The sequence below is a fragment of the Mauremys reevesii genome, linkage group 27, assembly GCF_016161935.1.
Source record: "Mauremys reevesii isolate NIE-2019 linkage group 27, ASM1616193v1, whole genome shotgun sequence".
In the NCBI taxonomy this organism is placed as follows: domain Eukaryota; kingdom Metazoa; phylum Chordata; order Testudines; family Geoemydidae; genus Mauremys; species Mauremys reevesii.
In genome coordinates, this window is record NC_052649.1 from 6,958,665 (window position 1) to 6,980,053 (window position 21,389).

The 21,389-nt window shown below is 53.3% G+C and overlaps 1 protein-coding gene and 1 non-coding gene across 4 annotated transcripts in view; both read right to left on the bottom strand.

Annotated features, from left to right (window-relative positions):
* The window catches only part of MED24 (mediator complex subunit 24), a 35,280-nt gene extending 14,206 nt beyond the window's left edge, over window positions 1-21,074 (bottom strand). For 2 of the 3 annotated variants that reach the window (XM_039516651.1, XM_039516649.1), the window contains exons 1-15: window positions 20,935-21,074; window positions 20,160-20,298; window positions 15,535-15,617; window positions 14,915-14,953; window positions 12,044-12,117; window positions 9,771-9,994; window positions 9,077-9,188; window positions 8,088-8,238; window positions 7,491-7,604; window positions 6,543-6,590; window positions 5,276-5,358; window positions 4,090-4,176; window positions 3,461-3,572; window positions 2,585-2,727; window positions 698-735 (exon numbers count right to left, since the gene is read on the bottom strand). In XM_039516651.1, the coding sequence (XP_039372585.1) occupies window positions 698-735; window positions 2,585-2,727; window positions 3,461-3,572; window positions 4,090-4,176; window positions 5,276-5,358; window positions 6,543-6,590; window positions 7,491-7,604; window positions 8,088-8,238; window positions 9,077-9,188; window positions 9,771-9,994; window positions 12,044-12,117; window positions 14,915-14,953; window positions 15,535-15,617; window positions 20,160-20,289 (1,438 nt within the window). In that variant the 5' untranslated portion in view covers window positions 20,290-20,298; window positions 20,935-21,074. Of the gene's footprint in view, window positions 1-697; window positions 736-2,584; window positions 2,728-3,460; window positions 3,573-4,089; window positions 4,177-5,275; window positions 5,359-6,542; window positions 6,591-7,490; window positions 7,605-8,087; window positions 8,239-9,076; window positions 9,189-9,770; window positions 9,995-12,043; window positions 12,118-14,914; window positions 14,954-15,534; window positions 15,618-20,159; window positions 20,299-20,440; window positions 20,550-20,934 lie in introns of those variants that run through there. The other variant, XM_039516650.1, reaches the window with a different exon arrangement.
* LOC120392321 lies at window positions 238-345 on the bottom strand. Its single transcript, XR_005591672.1, has one exon. It is a non-coding gene; the product is annotated as a small nucleolar RNA SNORD124 (small nucleolar RNA).
* Window positions 21,075-21,389: the final 315 nt, after the last annotated feature.

Below are 21,389 nucleotides of genomic sequence, written 5' to 3' on the forward strand. Positions count from 1 at the left end.
CGAGGCCCCAGTGGGATGCTGTGGAGGGACCTCCCCCGACCCCACTGCACTGGCGCATGCTGCCTCCCCTGGGGCGCCCGGCGCTCCCACTGGCAGGGAGAGCAGGGCAGTGCTCACACCGCCCAGATCTCCTCACCTGAGGGACCAACACGTCCACGGGCCGGGAACTGTCACTAACCCCCACCCCACCCCCTAGGCCGAGAACCTGCTGCACCGAGCCCGGAGCTAAGCCTTCCCTCCAGCCAATGGAAGGTCAGAGCATTTCACATGTTTAATCACATGCAAATATATTCAGAATCCTTATCTTGGGTCCTGTGCTCAGACATCATCCCTTCCAAAGAGGGAGAGGCTAAGGGGCACAGGCAGCAGGCCAACCTCCCCCTCCCCGCTCAGGGGGAGGAAGGGGGGGCTCATCTCTCCGCCAACCCCCCCAGCACAGAGCCCCCCAACCTGCGAATGGCGGGGGACGAACAGCGGGGGCTGCAGGGTAATGCACACGTGCTACCGGAGAGGATAAAGAACCCCAGTGAGCCCTGCACCCTGCCAGAGCGAATCAATGCCCCCTTGTGCAGGCAGCTGGGACAGTGCTCGCTACTGCTACCCTACGGCGTTAACCCTTCCAGACCGGGCCTGGGCCCAGCTCCTCCACACTCAGCAGTAAGGGGCTCTACCGTTCAAGCTGCCATGTCACACTTACAGCCTTCTCCACTGATGTGCTTGGTAAATTCATTCAGCCTGAAGAGAGGTGAAGAAAGAAGCAATGAGGCGCCATAGCTGTGGGTTCGGTCTCCGCGGCTGGTGAAACTGAAACCGCTTTATCCCCAGAGCAGGGCAGGCTACCCACGCACGCTGCCCCCTGCCAACCCTCCTCCACCCTCGCTTGCCACAGCAGCTCAAGCCCAGCTGGGACCCTCTCCCCAACCAGCGCCAGCCTCCCAGTTCCCACCAGCTCCTTTCTCTGCTGGCCTCCTGGCGCAGACCCGGTCTAAAGATGGAAGGGGAAGGAGACCCGACGCTGGGCTGGGACTCTGTAGGTCTGGGTTCAGTTCCCAGCTCAATGACGCGTCCCCTCGTCCCTTTGTCTCTCAAGGCCTCCATTGCCCAGGGTCCTTGCTCTCCCCCACCCTTAGTCTGCCGGGTCTGGTTAGCCTGGGAGCCCCTGCGGTCGGGACTGTCAGTGCAGCACACCCTGATCTCAGCTGGGGCCTCCAGCCGCTGCTGCTCCAGCCATCAATCCTAGCAGAGTAACTGCACGTGCCACATCTGCCCTGGGTGCACTGAACAAGGGCAGCCAGGGCTCACTGGCACACCACACACACACACGCACACCACACACACCACACAGCCTGATCCCCTATCACCTCCGCCCAGCCCAGCTGCAAAAAAAAAAAATAAAAAAAACCAACCTGGCCCCCTGCCCCTGCTGTCTAGGTCTGATGAAGAATACTTCCCTTCCACTGATTTCCAGCGGACAGCCAGGGCTTTAACGAAAAAAAAATAGGGAAAATATGTGTATATGTGTAATGTTATGCGCCCGCGCGGACCCCGCTGATTTTGCTGGGTGCTGCACAGAAAAGCTAGATCCATCCCTCTGCCCCCCAGCTGCAAAATCTAAAGAGACTAGCCCCCTCATCTCTTAGGAGCGCTTTGCTGCTCCAGGAACACCAGGATATGCTAGCGCGTGGATGCAGCATGCGCGCAAACACGCAACACAGGCGAAACAGGTAAAAGCAAGCGCAGTGTTGTCAGTAGAGCTGCGTCTACACTAGGGGCTCCTGCTGGCACAGCGAGGCGGCTCAGGGATCACATCCCTGACTGACGTAGCTACCCTGGCAGAATTTTGTAATGTAGACATTACCTACGGGATGGAGGGGAAACTGAGGCCCGGAGAGAGGAAAGGACTTACCCAAAGTTGCACAGCAAGTCCATGGCAAAGCTGGGAATAGAACCCAGGAGTCCTGACTCCAAGGGTATGCCCTGCCCACTGGGCCTGGGTGCCTCAAGTTGGCTTAGCACATGCACTCCCACATCAGCTGGTTTTAAAGTACACGAGTTCTACCCCACAATTCTAGCTCGTTATTTTTAATGCACCATCCAACACCGCAGCTTTTCCTCTGCCCGCCTGGGGGCAGCGAGGGATTGTAGCAGGGCTGTTTGTTTTCGATATCATGGCGGGGCAGGTGGATTTTGTGCCTGGGTTGTATGTTTCCAGCACAGGAGGCTAACAACCCCCCCGCATAATGATCTGAGCTCTGAACATCTGCACACCCAGCCAGGGACTGCGGAAAAGCACCAGTTAAAGACACATTCTCAAAGCACCACAGGGCGCTTTGCTGTACAGCTCCCACGGCCAGCCGAGGCCAACGCGTGGCCAACGACGGCTGCATCGCTGCACCCATCACGGGAGAGAACACAAAAAACAGACCGATCCAGCCTCGTCACATCTCCTGGATGTCTGCGGCCACCTGCTTCCCTCATTTTGCGCAGAGGTGGGAGGTCAGAGGCACAAACATGCTACACAGCTGCCACGGCACCCCGTGCCCAGCGATAACCCAGCACGGACAGTCTCTCTGGAGTCACTCACTTGATGAACTTCCGAGCAAAAGATTTCAGCTTCCCCGTCGCCGCTGCAGCTGCCAACAGCAGGTCCAGGCTCTTCCCAGACAGCATGTGGCCCAAGACGCCTAGCAGCCCCTCGGGGGATTTGGAGTGATCTGCATCCATGGTCTAGGGGGGGTGGGGAACAAAGCAGTTTTAAACAGTGTTCTAAAGCGGCTGTAGAACTCTGGGCACGACTGGAGCTCTCTGATTGGCTGTCGGTAACACCATACGCAAGTCAGTCATCATCAGACGCCACGTGAGAAAACGAGCGAGGGATCAGAGCTGCCAGACAGGGCTCGAGCATTGCTCAGCCACCACCCAAGGACAGCTGTAATGACCCATAATCCACCACTGCTGCGGCTCAAGCGGGACCGGTGGGACAAAATGTACTTGCTGATTCAGAAGCTCGGGATCCTACGCACCCGTGGCGGCCATAACAATGCAGGGAAAGACTGCGTCCGCCTGCGTGAGCTGTGTGCGCGTTATCCAGAGAGAAAGGAGCTGGGAGCAGAGTTCTCTGCCTGCAAAGGCCTGAGTCATGCTGTTACAGCCCAATGCTTTAACATGCTGCATAAGGTCACTGCTTCCAGACGCAGCTAAAGGGATGGCTTGGCATGGGGAACAGCCCCTCTGACTCTGACCGCCACTACAGCGGAACAGGACAGCAGCAGATACCAATGGCGCGGTATAGGGCTGCTGTCGGCCAGCCGCCCCCAGTGAGCCTGCCTCCAAGCCTGGCTAGAGGCGCCGCCTTTCCCCCAGCACTGGGAGAGAACCTGGAGCATTACAGCCGCTCACGAGCGATCAAGGGTCCCAGGTGTCCGCAGCAGTCTGGGACGGGGGGCACTGGGGAAGTTACCTTGAGGATGTTGGTGACAGTGGGCTCGGCCCGCAGGATGAGCCCCGGGTTGGGCTGGATGTTGGCATTCTCTGCCGATTTCAAGCGTGGCGCATGCTCCCGGTCAGCCGTCCTGGGGGGGGATATGCACGGAGATGAGGGAATCAGAGAGGAGGAGCCCCTCTTCCCCCTGCTTTCCAAACAATGCGATCCCCCACTCCCTTCTCCCAGAGGGTCAGGGTTAGTACAGCCCGCGGGAACGCAGCACCCGCGCCCCTCCCACGTAGGGAGCCTGTGGCCAGCCAGACCAGCAGATCTGAGCCGAGGAGGCAGTTCCCTGGGTCGACAAGGCCCCCTTCCCTCCCAGTCCCCATAGTGTGCTCAGCGGAGACCAGCAAAGACCTTTCTATTCAAGCTGCGACACCCAGGGTCTTTTAGCCCCCATGTCTCTCTGGCTCTTCCTTTAGGGTTTTGACGGCTGGTTGGATCCAAGCTGTCCCGTTTATTCCGCTGTGAGGAAGTTAAGACACTCAGAGCCCCCAGAAGCCAGTGATTCCCCAGGGGGAAAGGGATGGCAGCAAGACCCAGCTGCTATCAATGTGCAGGGATTTCACAGGGGAACTCCCGAGGCAGCAGAGCTGGGGACCTACCGTTTGGCGACCAGGTTGGTCATGTGGGCCTCAGCCAGCAGTCCCTGTTTGCTGCACTCCTGCAGGAGCAGGCTGGTGCAGTCACAGCTGGAATGGAGAGAGATGGAGCTAAGGGCACAAGGAATCCCACACACACGCGCACTCACTGACCCGCGTTAGGGCGGGAGCGGGAAAGCAGCTACTTCAGAGAGGCCAGAGCGTTCCTGCTTCTGACCAAAGCCAAGGAGACGGGGTCAGGACTCTGGGGTTCCAGCCCCACTCTTAGGCAGACGTTGGGAGCCTAGTGACTCAGACAAGAGACGGACTCAGAACTGGGTTCTCTCTTTGGCGGTGTCAGGCCACTGTACCACTGGGCACGTTAGTTCTGTCAGAACGGGGCTAACAATATTTACCCACCTCACAGAGGGGCCTGCCAGCTTGTGTGTGTGTGTGTGTTTGTAAGGTGCCTCAGAAGCGGAGAGCGTTATTAACATGGGACTCAGCTGTTAAACACCGGCTGGCCGGAGGGGAAATGAGGCACGGGAAACGTGGGGAGAGAAAAGCTGCCCTCCAGGCTGTACGCCAGCCTCACGACCAGCCAGCGGGAAACATGCCGGCAGTTGTTCAATCCCGCCTCAATGGCTACGAGCAAAGCCAGGACACTGAAGGCTGGGCTGGGTGTTCTGCCACAGATCCAGGTGCTCAGAAATTGGATCCAAGTTTTCTACTAGGGGTACGTCTACACTACCCGCCGGATCGCGATCGATTTATCGTGTGTAGCGTAGACGCGATAAATCGATCCCCGATCGCTCTCCCGTCAACTGCTGAACGCCAGCTCAGCAAGAGGTGGAAGCAAAGTTGATGGGGGAGCCGCGCCGCAAGGACACAAAGTCAGTCATTTTAATTCGATCTAAGATACGTCAACTTCAGCTACTCTGTTCTCGTAGCTGAAGATGCGTCTCTTAGATCAATCCCCCTCCCAGCGTAGACCAGGCCTAGGTATTAAGCCCAGGACACAGGCCAGTTTACCCATTCAGGGCTGTGGGGCTCCTCCGGCATGAGGGACATGCTGTCCCCGTGGCTGTGTGTGCAGCTCAATGGAAGACCCTGCCCATAGCATACAGCAGCTGTGCCTTTCCACATGCTTAGGCCCTTTCCCCTGGGTGCTCCGAGGTCAGGCGCAGACACGGGAGGGAGAAGGACTCACTTGCATCGCTGATCAGCTTTGTCCAGCAGAGGGGTGAGTTTCAGCAGGAACTCAAAGGCACAATTCACGTCCTCGGTGAAATCCTGCAGCCACACAAGCAAGCAAGCACTGGGTCAGACCTCGCTTCACAAGGTACATGAGATTCTTTCAGCTGCAGCAACAAAGCCACTTAGAAACTTGGGCTCAATTCTTCCCCGTCAGCCGAATAACTCTGCACAACTTCACACTGGTGGACCAACAGAGCGTTGGCCGGTCAGTGACACGTTAGCAAAGGGACGGATTATCCTACGGTGCTTCCGGGACACGGGGAAGGCTGGGCAGCCAGAGTCTGATATTCAGAGGTGCTGGCTCCCACTGAAGCCATTCAGGCATTACAAGCTGACATCCACTGCTCAGCCAGGAGAGGGAGGAGATCCTCAGAAACGGGCTGGGTTGGTGCTTTACTGTGGAGTTCCCACCCCTCGAAACAAAATCGCCCACAACAATAGTAGAAGAGCAGCCAAGCAGGGACGACTTGGGCCCACTGGCTATAAACCTTCCCCCAAGGTGTGTCAGCCTAGAGCAGCTATTACAGTGGTACCCCGTCCTCCCATCGCACCCCCGAGGCCAGGAGTGTGGCTCCTCCCCCGGTGACTTCTCCTCTTTTAGCTCCTTGGGGCAGGCACTGCCCTTGGCTGCACGGCCCTGATGCTGCCGAGACTTACACACATGCTCACGGTTACGGACACGAGGGGCCCTGCTGACCAATCAGATCATTTCCGGTGCAAAGCTGAGCATGGGCCTATGTCTCTGAGGGAGCGAGGTCTGTATTTGTACAGTGTCTAGAACAACAGGGCCCCAGCTGGCTGGGGTGTGTGTGAGGGTTTACACAGAGCCCCTGCTACGGCGGGGGAGGACCCTGGTATGGGAGCCACACACAACCCCAGGCAGAGGGACAGAGTTTCAGCAAGTCCTTGAAATAGAGGGAGGTAGGAGGGTGGCACTCGGGAGTTGGGGGAGGGATGCAAGAAGCCCCTGGTGTGTACAAGCTCAGACAATACAAGGTACAAAGCACGTGACCTCCCAGGCTATTAGACCGTAAACTCTTTGGGGAAGTGACTGTACAGCTCCGAGCACAATAGGGCCTCCATCTCATCTGGTCCCTGGGCACTTCCATTACAAACATGATCTGTGTGTGTGTGTGTATTGTGTACACAACACACACACACACACACACACCCGCACTGTAAATGATCAATACTAAATACGAACAGTCACAGCAACTCACCTTCTCTCCCTGGGGATATTTCTTTAGTTTAACCAGAACCTGAGGGATCTGAAAGAAAGTTTTTTAAAACATTCAGATCTAGCCCAAGAGATCCTGGGTGCGGAGACTCCGGCTCGTGCAGCACGACACATGGCTCCCACCCAGGAGTCATGGCGGAAGACGCCAGCCCTAGAGGAAACACCCCTCAGAGCTGCCCCCCAGAACTGCCCCAGCGATCCATCTAGTCAGTGCCCTGGGACCATCTGTTCCCAAGGAAGGTGGGAGGAAAGCCCCCTAGTGGACATTTATGGAATGACCCGCACAAAAGGGAAGTGTCTCAGTCCCCATCACTCAGAAGGCCCCCGATTCCCTTCACCCAGTGCAGATACAGGGACGAGAGGGGGAGAGATGGAATGCTGTAATGAAGCTTGTTCTGGGGAATCAGTCCTCAGTCTTTTTTTTTTTTATTTCTTTTTAAGAGATAAAGGAGCTGGGACAGGGGATCCAGGGCCATCTGCTGCTGTTTGGGATGAACCTTGGGATCATCTCCATGTTTCTGAGCCAGCTCTTGTCTGACAAATAAGATCAGGGCATCTCTGCATACAGCTGGATCAAGTCAAGCTGATGTCATGTCCCACAAGGGCGCAGGTTCTCCATTAAGCCAAGACCAACCGCGTCCCACAGCCAGGAACAAAGTGAGACGAAAGTTTTGCAAAACTAAAATAAGCCCGACAAATCAACGTTTGGTGGCTTGTGTAAAGGGATGCTGCCTGCGGGCTCAGCCTCCGAGCCTGCGGTTTAACATGCTCTGTACAGCTGGGGCATGAAAAGGGTCCCCGGGGGAGGATGCAGTGGGAGAGGAGAGAGAATTGCTGCGCCAGGTTTTGGCACTCAGCAGGGTCCTGGAGGAGCCAGGCAGTGACAGACTCTGGGCTCTCGGCAGGGGCGGGATGCATGACAAGGGGTTACCTTAAGGAAGGTGAAGGCCGTCCATTTCAGCTCCTCCGTCCCCTCCGGGGACTCTATCAGGCCCACGAAGCAGGCTTTCCAGATCTCCAGCACAAAGAGCGGGGAAGGAATGCGCTACAAGTGGGAGGGAACAGATGTCAGACCCGGAGAGCCTAAGGTATGCCACCCACTCCACCTCCCACCCCGCTGCGCGGGGCGTCAGCGGGGATCGAACCTGGAGCCTCTCGATTTAAAAGCAGGTGCCTCTGCGGCTTGAGCTGGAGGAGTAACTCCATTCACCAGAGGCACAAGCAGACTCGTACACGGACCAGCCAGACCCACCCGGCACTAATGGGGGTGACGCACAACTGGATTTGGAGGGAGTCGTACTTCCCTGCATTTCCGTCCGAGATCAGGGGCCAGCCTCAGGCTCACCCCCTCTGGGGCAAGCCGGACACCAAGACGAGAAGTGACCTGCCAAGGCCAGACAGATTCAGCACCACAGCTGGGATTAGAGCTCACAAGGCCCAGCTTCCGGTCCCACTAGGCCACGCTGCCTCTCTGAGTCAGGATTCGCCCAGGACAGGGAGGAAACGCGCTGCTGCTCCTTCGCTGTACCTGCATCCGCTTCACCATCATCAGCTGTTCCACGAGAGGCTGGGTCTCTCCCGTGAGGTTCATGGTTCCTTCCAGCAGCACCACGGCGTGCACGGTGGGGAAGCCGGTTTTGTTCAGCTGCTCGGAGTGGGCGGAGAGCATGGTGGGTATGCTGCAAAAGAAGAACAGCGGTAATTGGGCAGGGGGCTTGGGTGATGGTGGGGGAGACCCGACACCCACCAGAGCTGAAGGTCATTGGGTTTCAACCCTCCCCTATGCTGCTGCCACGTCTGGGTCAGGACAGGCGACGGCCCTTCGACTCTTCTCTGGTTTGACAGAAGGACCTTTGGGCCCTGGCGAGGTCATTGGTGTTTAACACCCTGGGCTCTGGCCAGTCCTAGGGCTTGGCCATATGGGGAAGTGAGTCCGGAATAAGGTCGGGTGAGAGTTTAAAGACCCTGGCTAGGTCCCTGCATGGGCACTCCTAGTACAGAACAGAGTCCACGTGGGCCTTATTCCAGAATCGCTATTCCGGCCACATTCCCATGTAGACAAGGCCAGAGAGTTAAAGGGGGCGGGGCTGCTGAGGGGGTACCATGAGTGGGGCTTCCAGCCTGGGACGCAACTGAGTTCCACCTAGCCCGGCACCCTCCTTCCCCACTGCCAGCTCCCAACCCCTCCATCGACTCGGGGTGTGGGGGGCAGGACAAGCTGTACAATGGGCACAGGAGATCCCTGGAAGGAGAATGAGGCTCTCTGACCTCTTGGGCTTCTTCTGGCCAGCAGCAGAGGAGCAGGGGCGCAAACAAGGGCGAGAGCAGAGTCCACAGGCATCAGCCGGGAGCCCTCCTGGGATGTGCCAACGTGAGCTGCCCACTCATCCCCAATGCTGCTCCCACAGCTACCCTTGCTGTCCCAGCCAACAGGCAGAGCAGGTGCACGGACCCCCCCCACCCCCCACACACACACTCGTCACCCCAAGCGCCCGGAAGGCAAAACAGTGGGGCTACCTCTTGATCAGGGAGATGCACTCGTCCGCCTGGCTGCGCAGCTGGGGGTTGCTGAGGCTGCTCAGATTCTCCCCCAGTTTGATCAGCGACTGCTCTATGGCGCTCCACGAAGCTGGAGGGAAAAGGGGGGGTGGGAAACGTAAGATTTTCAATGCAGGGATCCCAGGGAGTATGTGAGAGTCCCGGTAGGTCTGTACAGCTGAGAGGTCCTGGCAAGGGCTGGCACTTGCCTAGGAGCTGAAGGGAGTGGGCAGCCAAATCCCGTTGGATTTCAATGGGAATGAGGTGCCTGTGGAAATCCCAGCCGAGATCTGTACTGCCTCAGAACCGCCTTGGGACACAGCTCGGCTCTGCACAGCACCCTCTCCAGGTGTGCCGGGGAAAGCCAGCCCGCAAGGGAGCCAGTCTGCAGCAGCCATTAGCTCCCCCAGCCTTCATGCTAAGACTACCCCTCCTCCGGGGCAGCGGGGACTGGAGGGCAGGGACAAGGAGGGCTTCGGGAGGGGCTGGGCTTGGCTGAGCGGGGTAAAGGAGAGGAGGAGTCGAAGATGACCCCCCAGGGGATGGCAGCGAGAGAGAACAGGGAGGGAAGCTCAGGAGTTCCGGTCTGGCCATGGCAGAGACACCAGGAAGACAAGCCGAGGGGAGGGGGTGGGACGGACAGAGCTACGCCGGTAACGGCCCAGCGACATACACGTCTCTTCCAGCTTCCCAATGTGAATCAGGGCCCGGTTTTTGGTGCTCCCCAGGATCTTCTCCAGCCGCTCCAGGCACATCTTCAGCTGGTTCTCAGCAGCCAGCTGGTCCAGCATCTCTTTGAACTTCTCCGTATAGAAGGCCGCGCAGCGCAGCATCCAGTTGAGGGCGCTCATCAGGGCCCGGCATAGGCCAATGCACTCCTCCGCTTTGCCATGGCAGCTGAGAGAGGGGGGCAGAAGAAAAGATTAGGTTTGAATGTCTCATTATGGGACGTTCCCCTTATTCCAGCTGGCCAGGTGTCCCCACCACTGCAGCATCCAAACACCTAACGATCCTGCAGTTAGGTCAGCTTAACTACACCCCGCAGGGCTGTGAAAAAACCACCCCCCTCTGCAACGTAGTTACACTGACCTAAGCTCTGGTGTGGACACTGCTAGGCCCAGGGACTAATTCATCCGTCAACCTAGTTACCACCTCTTGGAGAGCTGGATTTACTACAGTGAGGGAAGAACCCCGTCTGTTAGTGGAGGAAGGGTCTGCACTACAGTGGTGCTGCTGCTGCAGCGTTTCTAGTGTAGACGCACCCAAAGGAAGACGCTCAAGGTCCCACAGGGAGCTGGGGAATTGACCCCGAACATCTCAAGGCTCAGCCCTGCACCTTAACCACTGGACCATTCTTCCTCCTATTCACGTGGCTGAATTTCATCCACCTGTTGACTGTTTTTCGCTCCTCGACTCGCACAAAGCACTTTGTCATGCTTATCACCTCCAGTATGGCTGAAAAATCTCACCATCTCGGGGTCTTCCTGGCCTCTCTGGGCTTTTAATTACAGGGATACTTTTCTAAGCCCCCCAATTGAATTATCTTGCCAAAAGTGATCAGCATTGATCAACAAACGACGGGGTGGGGGTTCGCCTTCTGGAGCACAAATCAGAGGTTTGGATCTAATTAAATGGAGGATCAAATTAACCGGGGACTGGATGAAGCGGCCAGCTTTGTATTCGGCCAGCGGCAGCTCCTTGTCAACAGTTGGTGACAAATTAATATTAATTGTTGCAATTCTGCTTCATGAAATATAAGAGCAGCTATTTCCGCTTTCCTACCCCATCTATTCACTCCCCCTGCACACACTAAGCTCAGCAATATCACTGATGCCTGTAAACAGGTTTAGTTGGGTTTTAAGGTAAACTACAAGCATTCTGGGTTTTCGAGAAACTGTTTACTGCCCTGAATCATCGACAGAAGATCAGCCCCTCGCTCACTCTCTGGACACAGTCGCAGCAGCGTCACAGCAAATGCCTACTGACTTGCACCAACGCAAATGCTCAAGGTTGCAAGAATGGCCTGCTGTGTTCAGAGACAGAAGTAGGAAGGGCTGCAACAATGAGGTGCATTGGCAGTGCTGGGTGTGCGCAGCCCAGGAGCACGGAGCAGGAGGTGCTGCAGGTGAGGACTGAGATGCATTAGCAGGGATCTAATCCCTCACATGGACGGGTTTAAGCCTACCTCTAACTACTGGGGCTGAGGAAGAATCTTTCTGTGGAGGCAGGTTACCCCATAATGCCAGATGCAGGGATTCTTGTACCTTCCTACAAAGCAGGCACTGGCCATGGCAGCAACAGGTCACTGGTTTGAGCCACTCTGGCAATTCCTGTATTCCCTGTGTTTAGCGCAGCTGTGTGGGGCGTCCAGGACGGGACTAGCAGGAGGGCTGCCAATCAAGGTGCACAGGCAGAGCTGAGGGAAGTGACCTGCCCAGCTCCTACATCAGGGGCTGCCAAACTTTTGTTCGGCACGACCCCATTGTAACGAATCATTTCCTCCCGGGACCCCAGGCAGCAGGACGACGTCATTATCAAGAGCAAAATGGCATCCTCTGCAGAGCCTGACCTCGCACGCACCGTGGACAATGCCATTTTGTCCTCCATGCAGCGCGACCTCATACATATGGTGCGTGCGAGGTCATGCTGTGCAGAGGATGCTACTTTGTAGAACAAAATGGCATCCTCCATGCAGCGCGACCTCACATGCATCATACATGCAAGGTCACCAAGTGTCATCCTCTGTACACTAGGGATCACTGCGACCCCACTGGCTGACGGCACGACCCCACTCGGGGGTGAGACCCACAGTTTGAGAACCGCGGTCCCACATATCCACTACTCCTGGCTCATCAGTGTTATCGATCTTTGCCTTTCAGGGGCATTAGAGCAACTCCTCCCACAGCGTCATCACACAGCCCTTCAGAAGAGAGCAGCAGCATGTACCTGAGCCGATCACAAAACATATCCATGATCTCCAGCAGGGACTGGACGCAGAGATCTCGGGAGAAGTCATCGAACTACAACACAGGAATACAAGAGGATTTTAAAACCAGACGCACTGAATACAGATTTCGGTTTTTAAACAGACACTTTAAAAGATCGTCTGCGTCCCGCTCTGGGATAGGACAGGGCTCCCAGCCAAGCGTTGTTATTGGCAGCTTGTTCACAGCTGCTCAGAAATGAAGGCTGTATTAACAGGAACATTGTAGGCAAGACACAAAGTAATTCTACCACTCTACTCAGCACCAATGAGACATTCTGGGCACCAGGCTTCAAGAAAGATGTGGACAAATTGGAGACAGTCCAGAGGCGAGCAACAAAAAATGATGAAAGGTCTAGAAAACATGACCTACGATGGAAGAGTGAAATAAATGGGTTTGTTTAGTCTGGAGAAGCAAAGACTGACGGGAAACACGATAACAGTTTTCAAGTACGTAAAAGGGTGTTATAAAAAGGAGGGTGATAAATTGTTGTTCTCCACTAAGGACAGGACAAGAAGTACCGGGCTTAAATTGCAGCAAGGAAGGTTTAGGCTGGACATTAGGAAAAACTTCCTGTCAGGGTGGTTAAGCACTGAAACAAATTACTTAGGGAGGTTGTGGAATCTCCATCATAGGAGATTTTTAAGAACAGGTTAGAGCAGTGAAACTCAGATCAGTGGTTCATCAGCCAAATTAGTGATCAACATTACCTAGAAGACCCACAATCATGTGAATTCACTGCTTCATTTACTATAGTACTATTCAGATGTAAACAGTATGACAGGGGAAATATTTATATATATTATTCTCATAGCAAATAAGTTAATAACTTAGTGCAAGTTGATAACTTAATTGGTTAACACCACAGTAAAAGCACCCTGATTGGTTAATAATTAAATCACTCAGTGTTTTAATATCATGTGCTGCAAAGAGCCGCAGGAGACACATTAAATAGCCACTTGCGGCTCACAAGCCTTGTCTGAGTATCACTGGGTTAGACAAACGCCCGCCAGGGATGGTCTAGATAATACATAGCCCTGCCTCAGTACACTCGATGACCCATCAAGATCTTTCTAGTCCTACATTTCTATGATTCTAGGTCAATGTTTCTCAAGGGGCGGGTCGCGACCTGCTGGGAGGGGATCATTAAAGGCAGTCAGGGGACCACCAAGGGTTGGAAGTTTTATTACAATCTAAAGCAAAGAAAATCTCACTCCTCCACTGCCCACATGCTCTTACCCTTCACGTGATCTCTGTCAACCTCAGAATATATGGAGACGTACCTATCTCCTAGAGCTGGAAGGGACCCTGAAAGGTCACGGAGTCCAGCCCCCTGCCTTCACTAGCAGGACCAAGTACTGATTTTGCCCCAGATCCTTAAGTGGCCCCCTCAAGGATTGAACTCACAGCCCTGGGTTTAGCAGCCAATGCTCAAACCACTGAGCTGTCCCTCCCCTAAACCTAACCTCTCGACTCTCAGACATACACGCAAATAAATATTAAAGCATCATCATCATCGATCCTTTATTCCCTTTATTTCTACAGTAAACATAAGGGCTCGTGAAAAATTTCTGACTGAGAACAAGGGCTCCCCTCCTTAAAAGGTTGAGGAACACTGATCAGGTAACTTACCCTAGCAACCACTAGCAATCTTTCATATGAACCATTTATTACCCATAGCAGCCTGTGCTGGGAATGCATTTCCCTCTGTCACTAAAATGCAACGTCGCCATGGACAGATTTTTAGAATGGTTCATTGCCCAGTAACAATGGCCAGACTGGGTCAGGCCAATGGCCTGTCTAGCCCAGTATCCTGTCTTCTGACAGCGGCCAATGCCAGGTGCTTTAGAGGGAGCGAACAGAACGGGCAATCACTGAGTGATCCATCCCGTCGTCCACTCCCAGCTTCTGGCAGTCAGAGGCTAGGGACCATGGGCGGCTCTATGTATTTTGCCGCCCCAAGCACGGCAGTCAGGCGGCTTTCGGCAGCGCATCTGCAGGAGGTCCGCTGGTAATGCGGATTTGGCAGCGCGCCCGCGCCTTCGGTGTACCCGCTGCCGAATCCGTGGGACCGGCAGACCTCCCGCAGGCATGCTGCTGAAAACAGCCTGACTATTGCCCTCACGGCGACCAGCAGGCTGCCCCCCACAGCTTGCCGCCCCAGGCACGCGCTTGGTGTGCTGGTGCCTGGAGCCGCCCCTGCTAGGGACACCTAGTGCATGGGGTTGCATCCATGACCATCCTGACAAATAGCCTTTGATGGACCTATCATCCATGAAGAGTGGGAGCTGTTGGATGCTGAGTACTTGTGAAACTGACCCTTCATGTGTAACCTCAGGTCCTGGGACATTTAATACAAGTTACACTGGCTAAGACGTTAACACTGATTCAAAGAGAATAAACAGCAGTCTCTGGCTATGACACTGCATTAACTGGCAGCACTACATCCCCATGCTGCTGGTTTTAATTATTAACCCCGGATTCCCCCACCATTGCTGGAGTGGTCGACTGCTGTGAGAAGGATGCGCCAGCATGTGGGTTTAAATGTGTCGTACCCACATGTAGCTGGATTAGGCTTTTAAACTTCTCTCGCAAGGAACTGCGCGCAGTTTCCCAAAGGAAAGGCAAAGTGATCTCTTTCCATTGATGGTGAACAGCCTGTTCCACAGAGCAGGGACACAGAAACGTAATCTCTGGTTTGTGCCATCTGATCATTGCTGACTCAGCAAATGATGTCACTTCCTGCTTGACCTATATCTGGCAGGAGTTAGTGGGACAGAAATGGATGCATAGATTGTAGGTAAAATGAAAGACAGCATCCGTCAAGATCTACCTTACTGATGGCCGTCAGGACAGTGGAATAAGACACCATCTAGGAACAAAAAAAGACAGAGCAAGAAAGTTATTGGCTAACATTTTAAAATGCAATTGCTGTTGCCAAGGCATAATGAGGTCATTTTACAGCTGCGCTACTTGTCTCTTAAAACGGGGCTTTGGCAGTGACCCAGCACAAATTTAAAGAGACATTTTTAGGTGATCACTGATTTGCTTTACACAAACTTCACATTAAACTACAATTTTAAATAACAAGCTAAGGAAAGCAAGAGTGTCTGGCAGCTGAGGAACTGTCTAGAGGGCAAGGGATCTCTATGCCCGCCTCTAGGCCACCATCAGAAGCTTCACTGCTTTGGCACATATTGATCAGGGGGACACTCCGCCACTATCTCCTTGTAGAGGAGAGAAGCATGATCGAGTACCACACTGGGAAACAGGAAACTCTGAATTCCAATCCTGGCTCACACACTGACTCCCTCTGTGGATCTAGGCAAGTCACTTAACTTCTGAACCTTGGTTTCCCGGGAGCAAGAGGTCCCCTAACTCGGGGTTGGGAAGGGTAATTCCTCAGTGTCTGTAAGGCACTTTGAAAAGGAGAAGTGCTACGGAGGTTGTTACCTGGGAACTGATTGCATATTTCAGGTAGGACAAGATCAGTGGGTTGGGTGATGGGCCAATCATGGCCTGTTCAAGGAGAGCTTCTGAAATGGAAACAAGAAAGGCCAGAGATTTCAGTTCAGCTAACACATGATCTCTCATTGTCAGCACATCCCACAAGCAGGAAGGGAGACAAAGAAAATATTGCTGATCCCAAAGATTTAGCACGACACCGTCTTTAAATTAAATCCTACAACTGTCCATTCCCAGTAGCAGAGGACAATAAATAACTTAGGAAGCATAAAGTATCCTGCCGCTAGCTCAGCTCTTGCAGAGAATCTTGGGCCTTCTTAGACTCATAGCCTTTAAGGTCAGAAGAGACCATCATGATCGTCTAGTCTGACCTCCTAAACAACGCAGGCCACAGAATCTCACCCACCCACTCTTGTAATAAACCCCTAACCTATGTCTGAGCTATTGAAGTCCTCAAATCATGGTTTACAGACTTCAAGGTGCAGAGAATCCCCCAGCAAGTGACCCGTGCCCCACGCTGCAGAGGAAGGTGAAAAACCCCCAATCTGCACTGGAGGAAAATTCCTTCCCAACCCCAAATATGGCAATCAGCTAAACCCTGAGCATGTGGGCAAGACTCACCAGCCAGACACCCAGGAAAGACTTCTCTGTAGTAACTCAGATCTCATCCCATCTAACATCCAATCACTTACTTCCAACTTACTGGGGCCCAGTGATCTGGGAGAAAACCTCTGCTCACACACATCTCTTGGCTGCTGCCACAGCTGGGTGGCTTTTGCTATTGGTTCCTGAACTCTCCAGGCCTGGCGAATGGCCCTTCTGCTGAGAATGCCCATGCGCTTTTGGCACCCGCTTCCCCGGGCAATCTGCCAGCGCCTGGGTTTGGCAGCTCACGGGTGCAGGGCATGTCCTATCTGTTCAGTCAAGCTTTTAATTGACCATTTGAACTACTGCAGCAGAGCACGGAGGCTGTCTCACGAAGCCAGACCCATATTTTGCAGCATTTTTTTAATTAGTCTGAGGCACCCAGACGCTGGAGGTGGAAGCTGCCGTTTGGGAATCTCTAAATAAGTGCATCCCTCACTTTCTTGGAGCGCAACCACTCAAAAATAACGCACCAGTCTGAATCCCCAGACAATACTAAATTGCAAGCACTGAATCAGAATTGTTGGCTGCAATTACGGACACGGGGAACCAAATGCATCTTTCTGCTCACCGGAGAGAGAGAATTCTAATGGTAACTTTTCCCCTTCCTGTCATCCTGTAACCAGGGAGCAGGACACAACCCAGGCGAGACATTATGATCCATCGCGTCCATATCACTACAGCTCCGCCAGGCACTGGGGCTGTTCTGGCATCTCGCTGCCAGATATTTTCCTTTGGTCTTTGGATTTGAAAGCAGCGTCTGAATGTTAAAAACGACCCATTCTAGGGCTAATGCACAGGGGGTTTAAAGGAAATCACCTCATCCGAAATTACGAACAAGGATGATCATCAGAGCTATTCCAAGTGACAAACCAGTCCTCCCTGGACTCCCGCAGCCCGGTCATTATTTGTATTAAGGTAGCAGTACTAGAAATCGCAATCGAGACCAACGGCCCATTTTACGCACACCTTGTAAGAGCCAGTCCTTACCCTACCCAGACAAGGCAGGCAGGGGGTGAAGAGAATACAGGCTCACAGCGAGGGGAACAGACTTGCCAAAGGCTGCACAGCAGTGACAGAACTGGGGCTAGAACCAGTCTCCAGAGTCTGCTTAGTGCCTTTCCACTGCCTCCCACCCCCTCAGGTCAGCCTCTTCATAATGGGGAATCACTGCCTCATTTCCACACAAACTCTACAGACGACAGAGAGACTCTGTTATAATTGACATGCGCCAAAAGTTTCAAATCCAGGAGCCTAAACTCAAGCTCCCGCATGCAGATTTCGGCAACCACGTGGAAGTGCCCTGAATGTCAACAATTCTGAACGGCTGCGGTTCCCCTGCCCCAACAGAGCTGAGGTAACGTGGCTAAATCTGGACGTAGACGCCTAACTTTAGGTACCTGGGTTTGAAAATCGTTGCCACCGTTGGGGTGACAAGATGTCCCGATTTTATAGGGACAGTCCCGATTTTGGGGGCTTTTTCTTATATAGGCACCTATTACCCCCCACCCCCTGGTCACCCTAGCCACCGTGCCCAAACGGTGCTAACTATGGTCAAGGCCTAGAAGGAGGCAGAATCTCTGTCCTGAAAGAGCTTATCATCTAAGGCCATGGCTACACTTGCAAATTTGCAGCGCTACAGCAGGGTGTGAAAACACACCCTCTCCAGCGCTGCAAATTGCGGCGCTGCAAAGCGCCAGTGTGGTCAAAGCCCCAGCGCTGGGAGCGCGGCTCCCAGCGCTGTACGTTATTCCCCACAGGGAGGTGGAGTACGGACAGCGCTGGGAGAGCTCTCTCCCAGCGCTGGCGCTTTGACTACACTTAGCGCTTCAAAGCGCTGCCCCGGCAGCACTTTGAAGTGCAAGTGTAGCCATAGCCTAAGAAGATAAAGTGCAGACAAAGGAGTGAAGGCAGGAAACAATAGGCAGGGAGGAGTGTAGGGCTGGGAGGAGGAATACACAGCCGCTGGGGTGGCTGAGCTCTGAATCGGTGCATATAGGTGCATTTTTACAGTTATGTTTTCAGAACTTGAGGGGGAGAGGGGTTAGCTATATCCTATCACAATGATATTTGAAGGATTTTTATCTTGGGACTGATTTGCAGTACACAACAGTTATAAGTGGTAACTCAGAGTCACAGATCTTCCATGTGGATCACGTGGTACCCAGTAAATTCCTTTGCATGACAAGTATCAGATCATGCAGGTCTTTAAAACCAAAAATCTATTCACCACTGGTGAATGGGAAGCTTTCTATAATTAGGGGAGGGGAGCACTAAATGATAAATTTCTGCAGCTCTCAAAACACTACCTTTCTAATCCTAGTAGTTGTAAAGAACACACGCCAAATATAAATACAGCATCGTCTTCCTGAGCCTGCAGACTGTGCCTCAGTGCCGCTGCTGCTGCTCAGAGCTTTTCCAAGTAGCAACACAGCAAAAATAATAGAACACTAATCAGTTTCAGAACTGTGAAAATAATCATGGCCATTTTACTCTTGTGCTGCTCAAGATGGCTAACAGCAGAAGCAGAAAATGGAGCTCCTCACTGGGGACTGCGACTGTAGCAGAAGAATACACCCTCTGCAGCAGCTGAGAAGATGAGGTCGGGTAGAGTAGCAGATACCACACTTTACAGTAGGCTTGCAATTGGAGGGCAAGCAAAGCAGAACTCTTTTCCATCCCAGCAGGCAAGGTGAGGCTTCAAAACTTAGCAATTACCCTCTAGCCAGAGAGTGAGATTACAAAAATGGTACTCTCAGGCAATGTCCGGGCATAACATTACAGTACCCTCCTTCTACCCAGCAGGTTTGAGCTGGACTTTCCACCTACAGCCTTGGGACCTTACTGGTGTCCCTGCAATCCAGATTCCACGCTAGTCCTCTGGCCAGTAGGTGTCTGGTAAATTCTATAAAACTATGTTAATGCACCAATAAAGAACTTTTGAAAGGAACAGAAATGGGATCTCACAAGTGAAAGAGATTCCCCACCCCTCACTAAACAGAAAATGGACCCAGATGAATGGAATCGCATGTGGGGAAGATATGATCTTAGGTTATGCGAGAACCAACTCTCATCTAGCATAATTCGGACGTTCAATCCAGTTCTCCATGTTGGTTTGAATGGGGAATATTTCCCTTGAAAACCTCTCCTTTACATCAACTCAAGAACAAGTGATTTGTGTTAGTTTACACAGGGCTTTCAAACACACACCACATACAGGAAAAACTAACAACATGTTACCATAATTGGCATAAAAGCCTGGCAATTATTTTACCTACGTATACTCAGCAGGTACCACCATTTAGCAGGATTTGTGTCAATCTCCCTTCTTGAACTGGGATGAGAAATAATAAGATCTGTGGGCCGGAAGATGCTTTCAGTTTCTTAATAAACAATAATCCCTAACGCTTATAAGAACAGAAATACCTAGTTCCTATACAGCGCTTTGTATCCACAGATCTTTAAGTGCTTTACAGGGGAGATACGGATCATTATCCCCACTCTACAGGTGAGGAAACTGAGGCACAAGGGGATGCACAAGGTCTCCAAGCAAACTAGCAGCACAGCTGGGAAGAGAACCCAGGTTTCTTTAGTCCCCATTTAGTGTTCTATCCACTAAGCCAACCTGCATCTCTCAGTGTCAGTAATAGCTCAGCAAGTTATTGCAGCCAACAATCGTGCTATATACCCCCCTCTTCCTAAGATTTACATACTTGGCTTTAAGCATGAGTGGCCCCAGTGAAGGGCTCCACACGAGTATAAGTCTTTGGAGGGCAGAAGCCTTCATTTCCAAAGTTTACTGTTGGGAAGTTTTTCAGCCCTGATAACTGGGGCAGAGAAATAACACTGAACATAATACAAGTGCTGCAGTTTGCTTTTCCAGATCATATGTTTGTCTCACTTTGTACCACGCACATAACACAAACAGACATGTGCACCCAAGCAATCAAACAAAACAAAACCCTGACCTGCCAAATTAAGTATGTCCCACGTGGCTCCTTTGGGGAAGAATTTCTTCATGTTTATGGCCCACTGGTAATCGCTCCACCGCTCTTTCCAAGCCTGGAGAATGGCCTGTTTTAGATTGACAACCTTCATCTTTCCGTTCTGAAAGGGAGAGAGAAGATACAGCAGCTTGTTCACAACAGCATTTCGCACCCATTCCTCTCACAGATTTAGCTCCCCCGCACATCACCCCTGGGGCTCTATAAATTAAACACATCTTTTATTTCTATAATAAAAGATTCACTTAGGAGGAGGTAGGGCAGCCCGGTTCACGCAGGAGGCTGGGAGCCAGGACGCCGCAGCTCTAGTCCCATCATAAGGGAGAGACTGCAGTCCACCGGTGAGAGCAGGAGCAAAGGCTCCTGGGTTCTAGTCGCACTGGGAGGGAGCACAGGGTGCTGGGGGGCAGGACTCCTGGGTTCCCTTCCCACTCCCAGATCTGGGGAACAGGGGTGCCCCCGTGTCTACAGCAGGGGAACAGGAGCCAGGACTCCTGGGTTCTGCTCCCAGCTCTGGGAGGGGGCAGGCTCCTGTGGCTGGAGGTGGAGGAGTGAAGCCCATCACCCCCCCCCCCGCCCCAGTGGGGCATCCCAGGGGGAGGGGGTGTGAGCCCGTCTCCTATTAGCACCCCTTCAACCTGCTTAGGGGGGAGGGGAGGGGCAGCCCCCCCCTGGAAATACACCCAGGTCCCCCCCCGGGGGCCCCCATCTGGAAACACACCCCGGGGGGGGCGCTCACCTTCCAGCCCTCGCACCCAGCAGCCAAACTGCAGCACCTCCTTCAGCCCCTGGGCCCCGCCATCTTGGCACCCACCAACAAGCCCTCCCCGGATTGGCTGGAAGCGCGCCGCCCGCCGCGGAGCTTGCTGGGAGCGGTAGTTTTTTTGAGGCTGGCTGCGCTAGCGTGGGGTTGGGTGGTGTTTTAATACTTACAAATACCGGTCCCAGCCAGAGACAGCAGGGCCGCCCCTCTGATGGGGCGGGTGGATTTTCCAGCCTATTGAAAATGGTAGGATTTTTTTTTACTGTTATTTGGGGGGTTATTTAGTGGTGCCCCTTTGCCAGCTGGAATCATAGAATCTCAGAATCTCAGGGTGGGAAGGGACCTCAGGAGGGATCTAGTCCAACCCCCTGCTCAAAGCAGGACCAACCCCAACTAAATCAGAATCTATAAACAGACATTTGTGCTGCCCC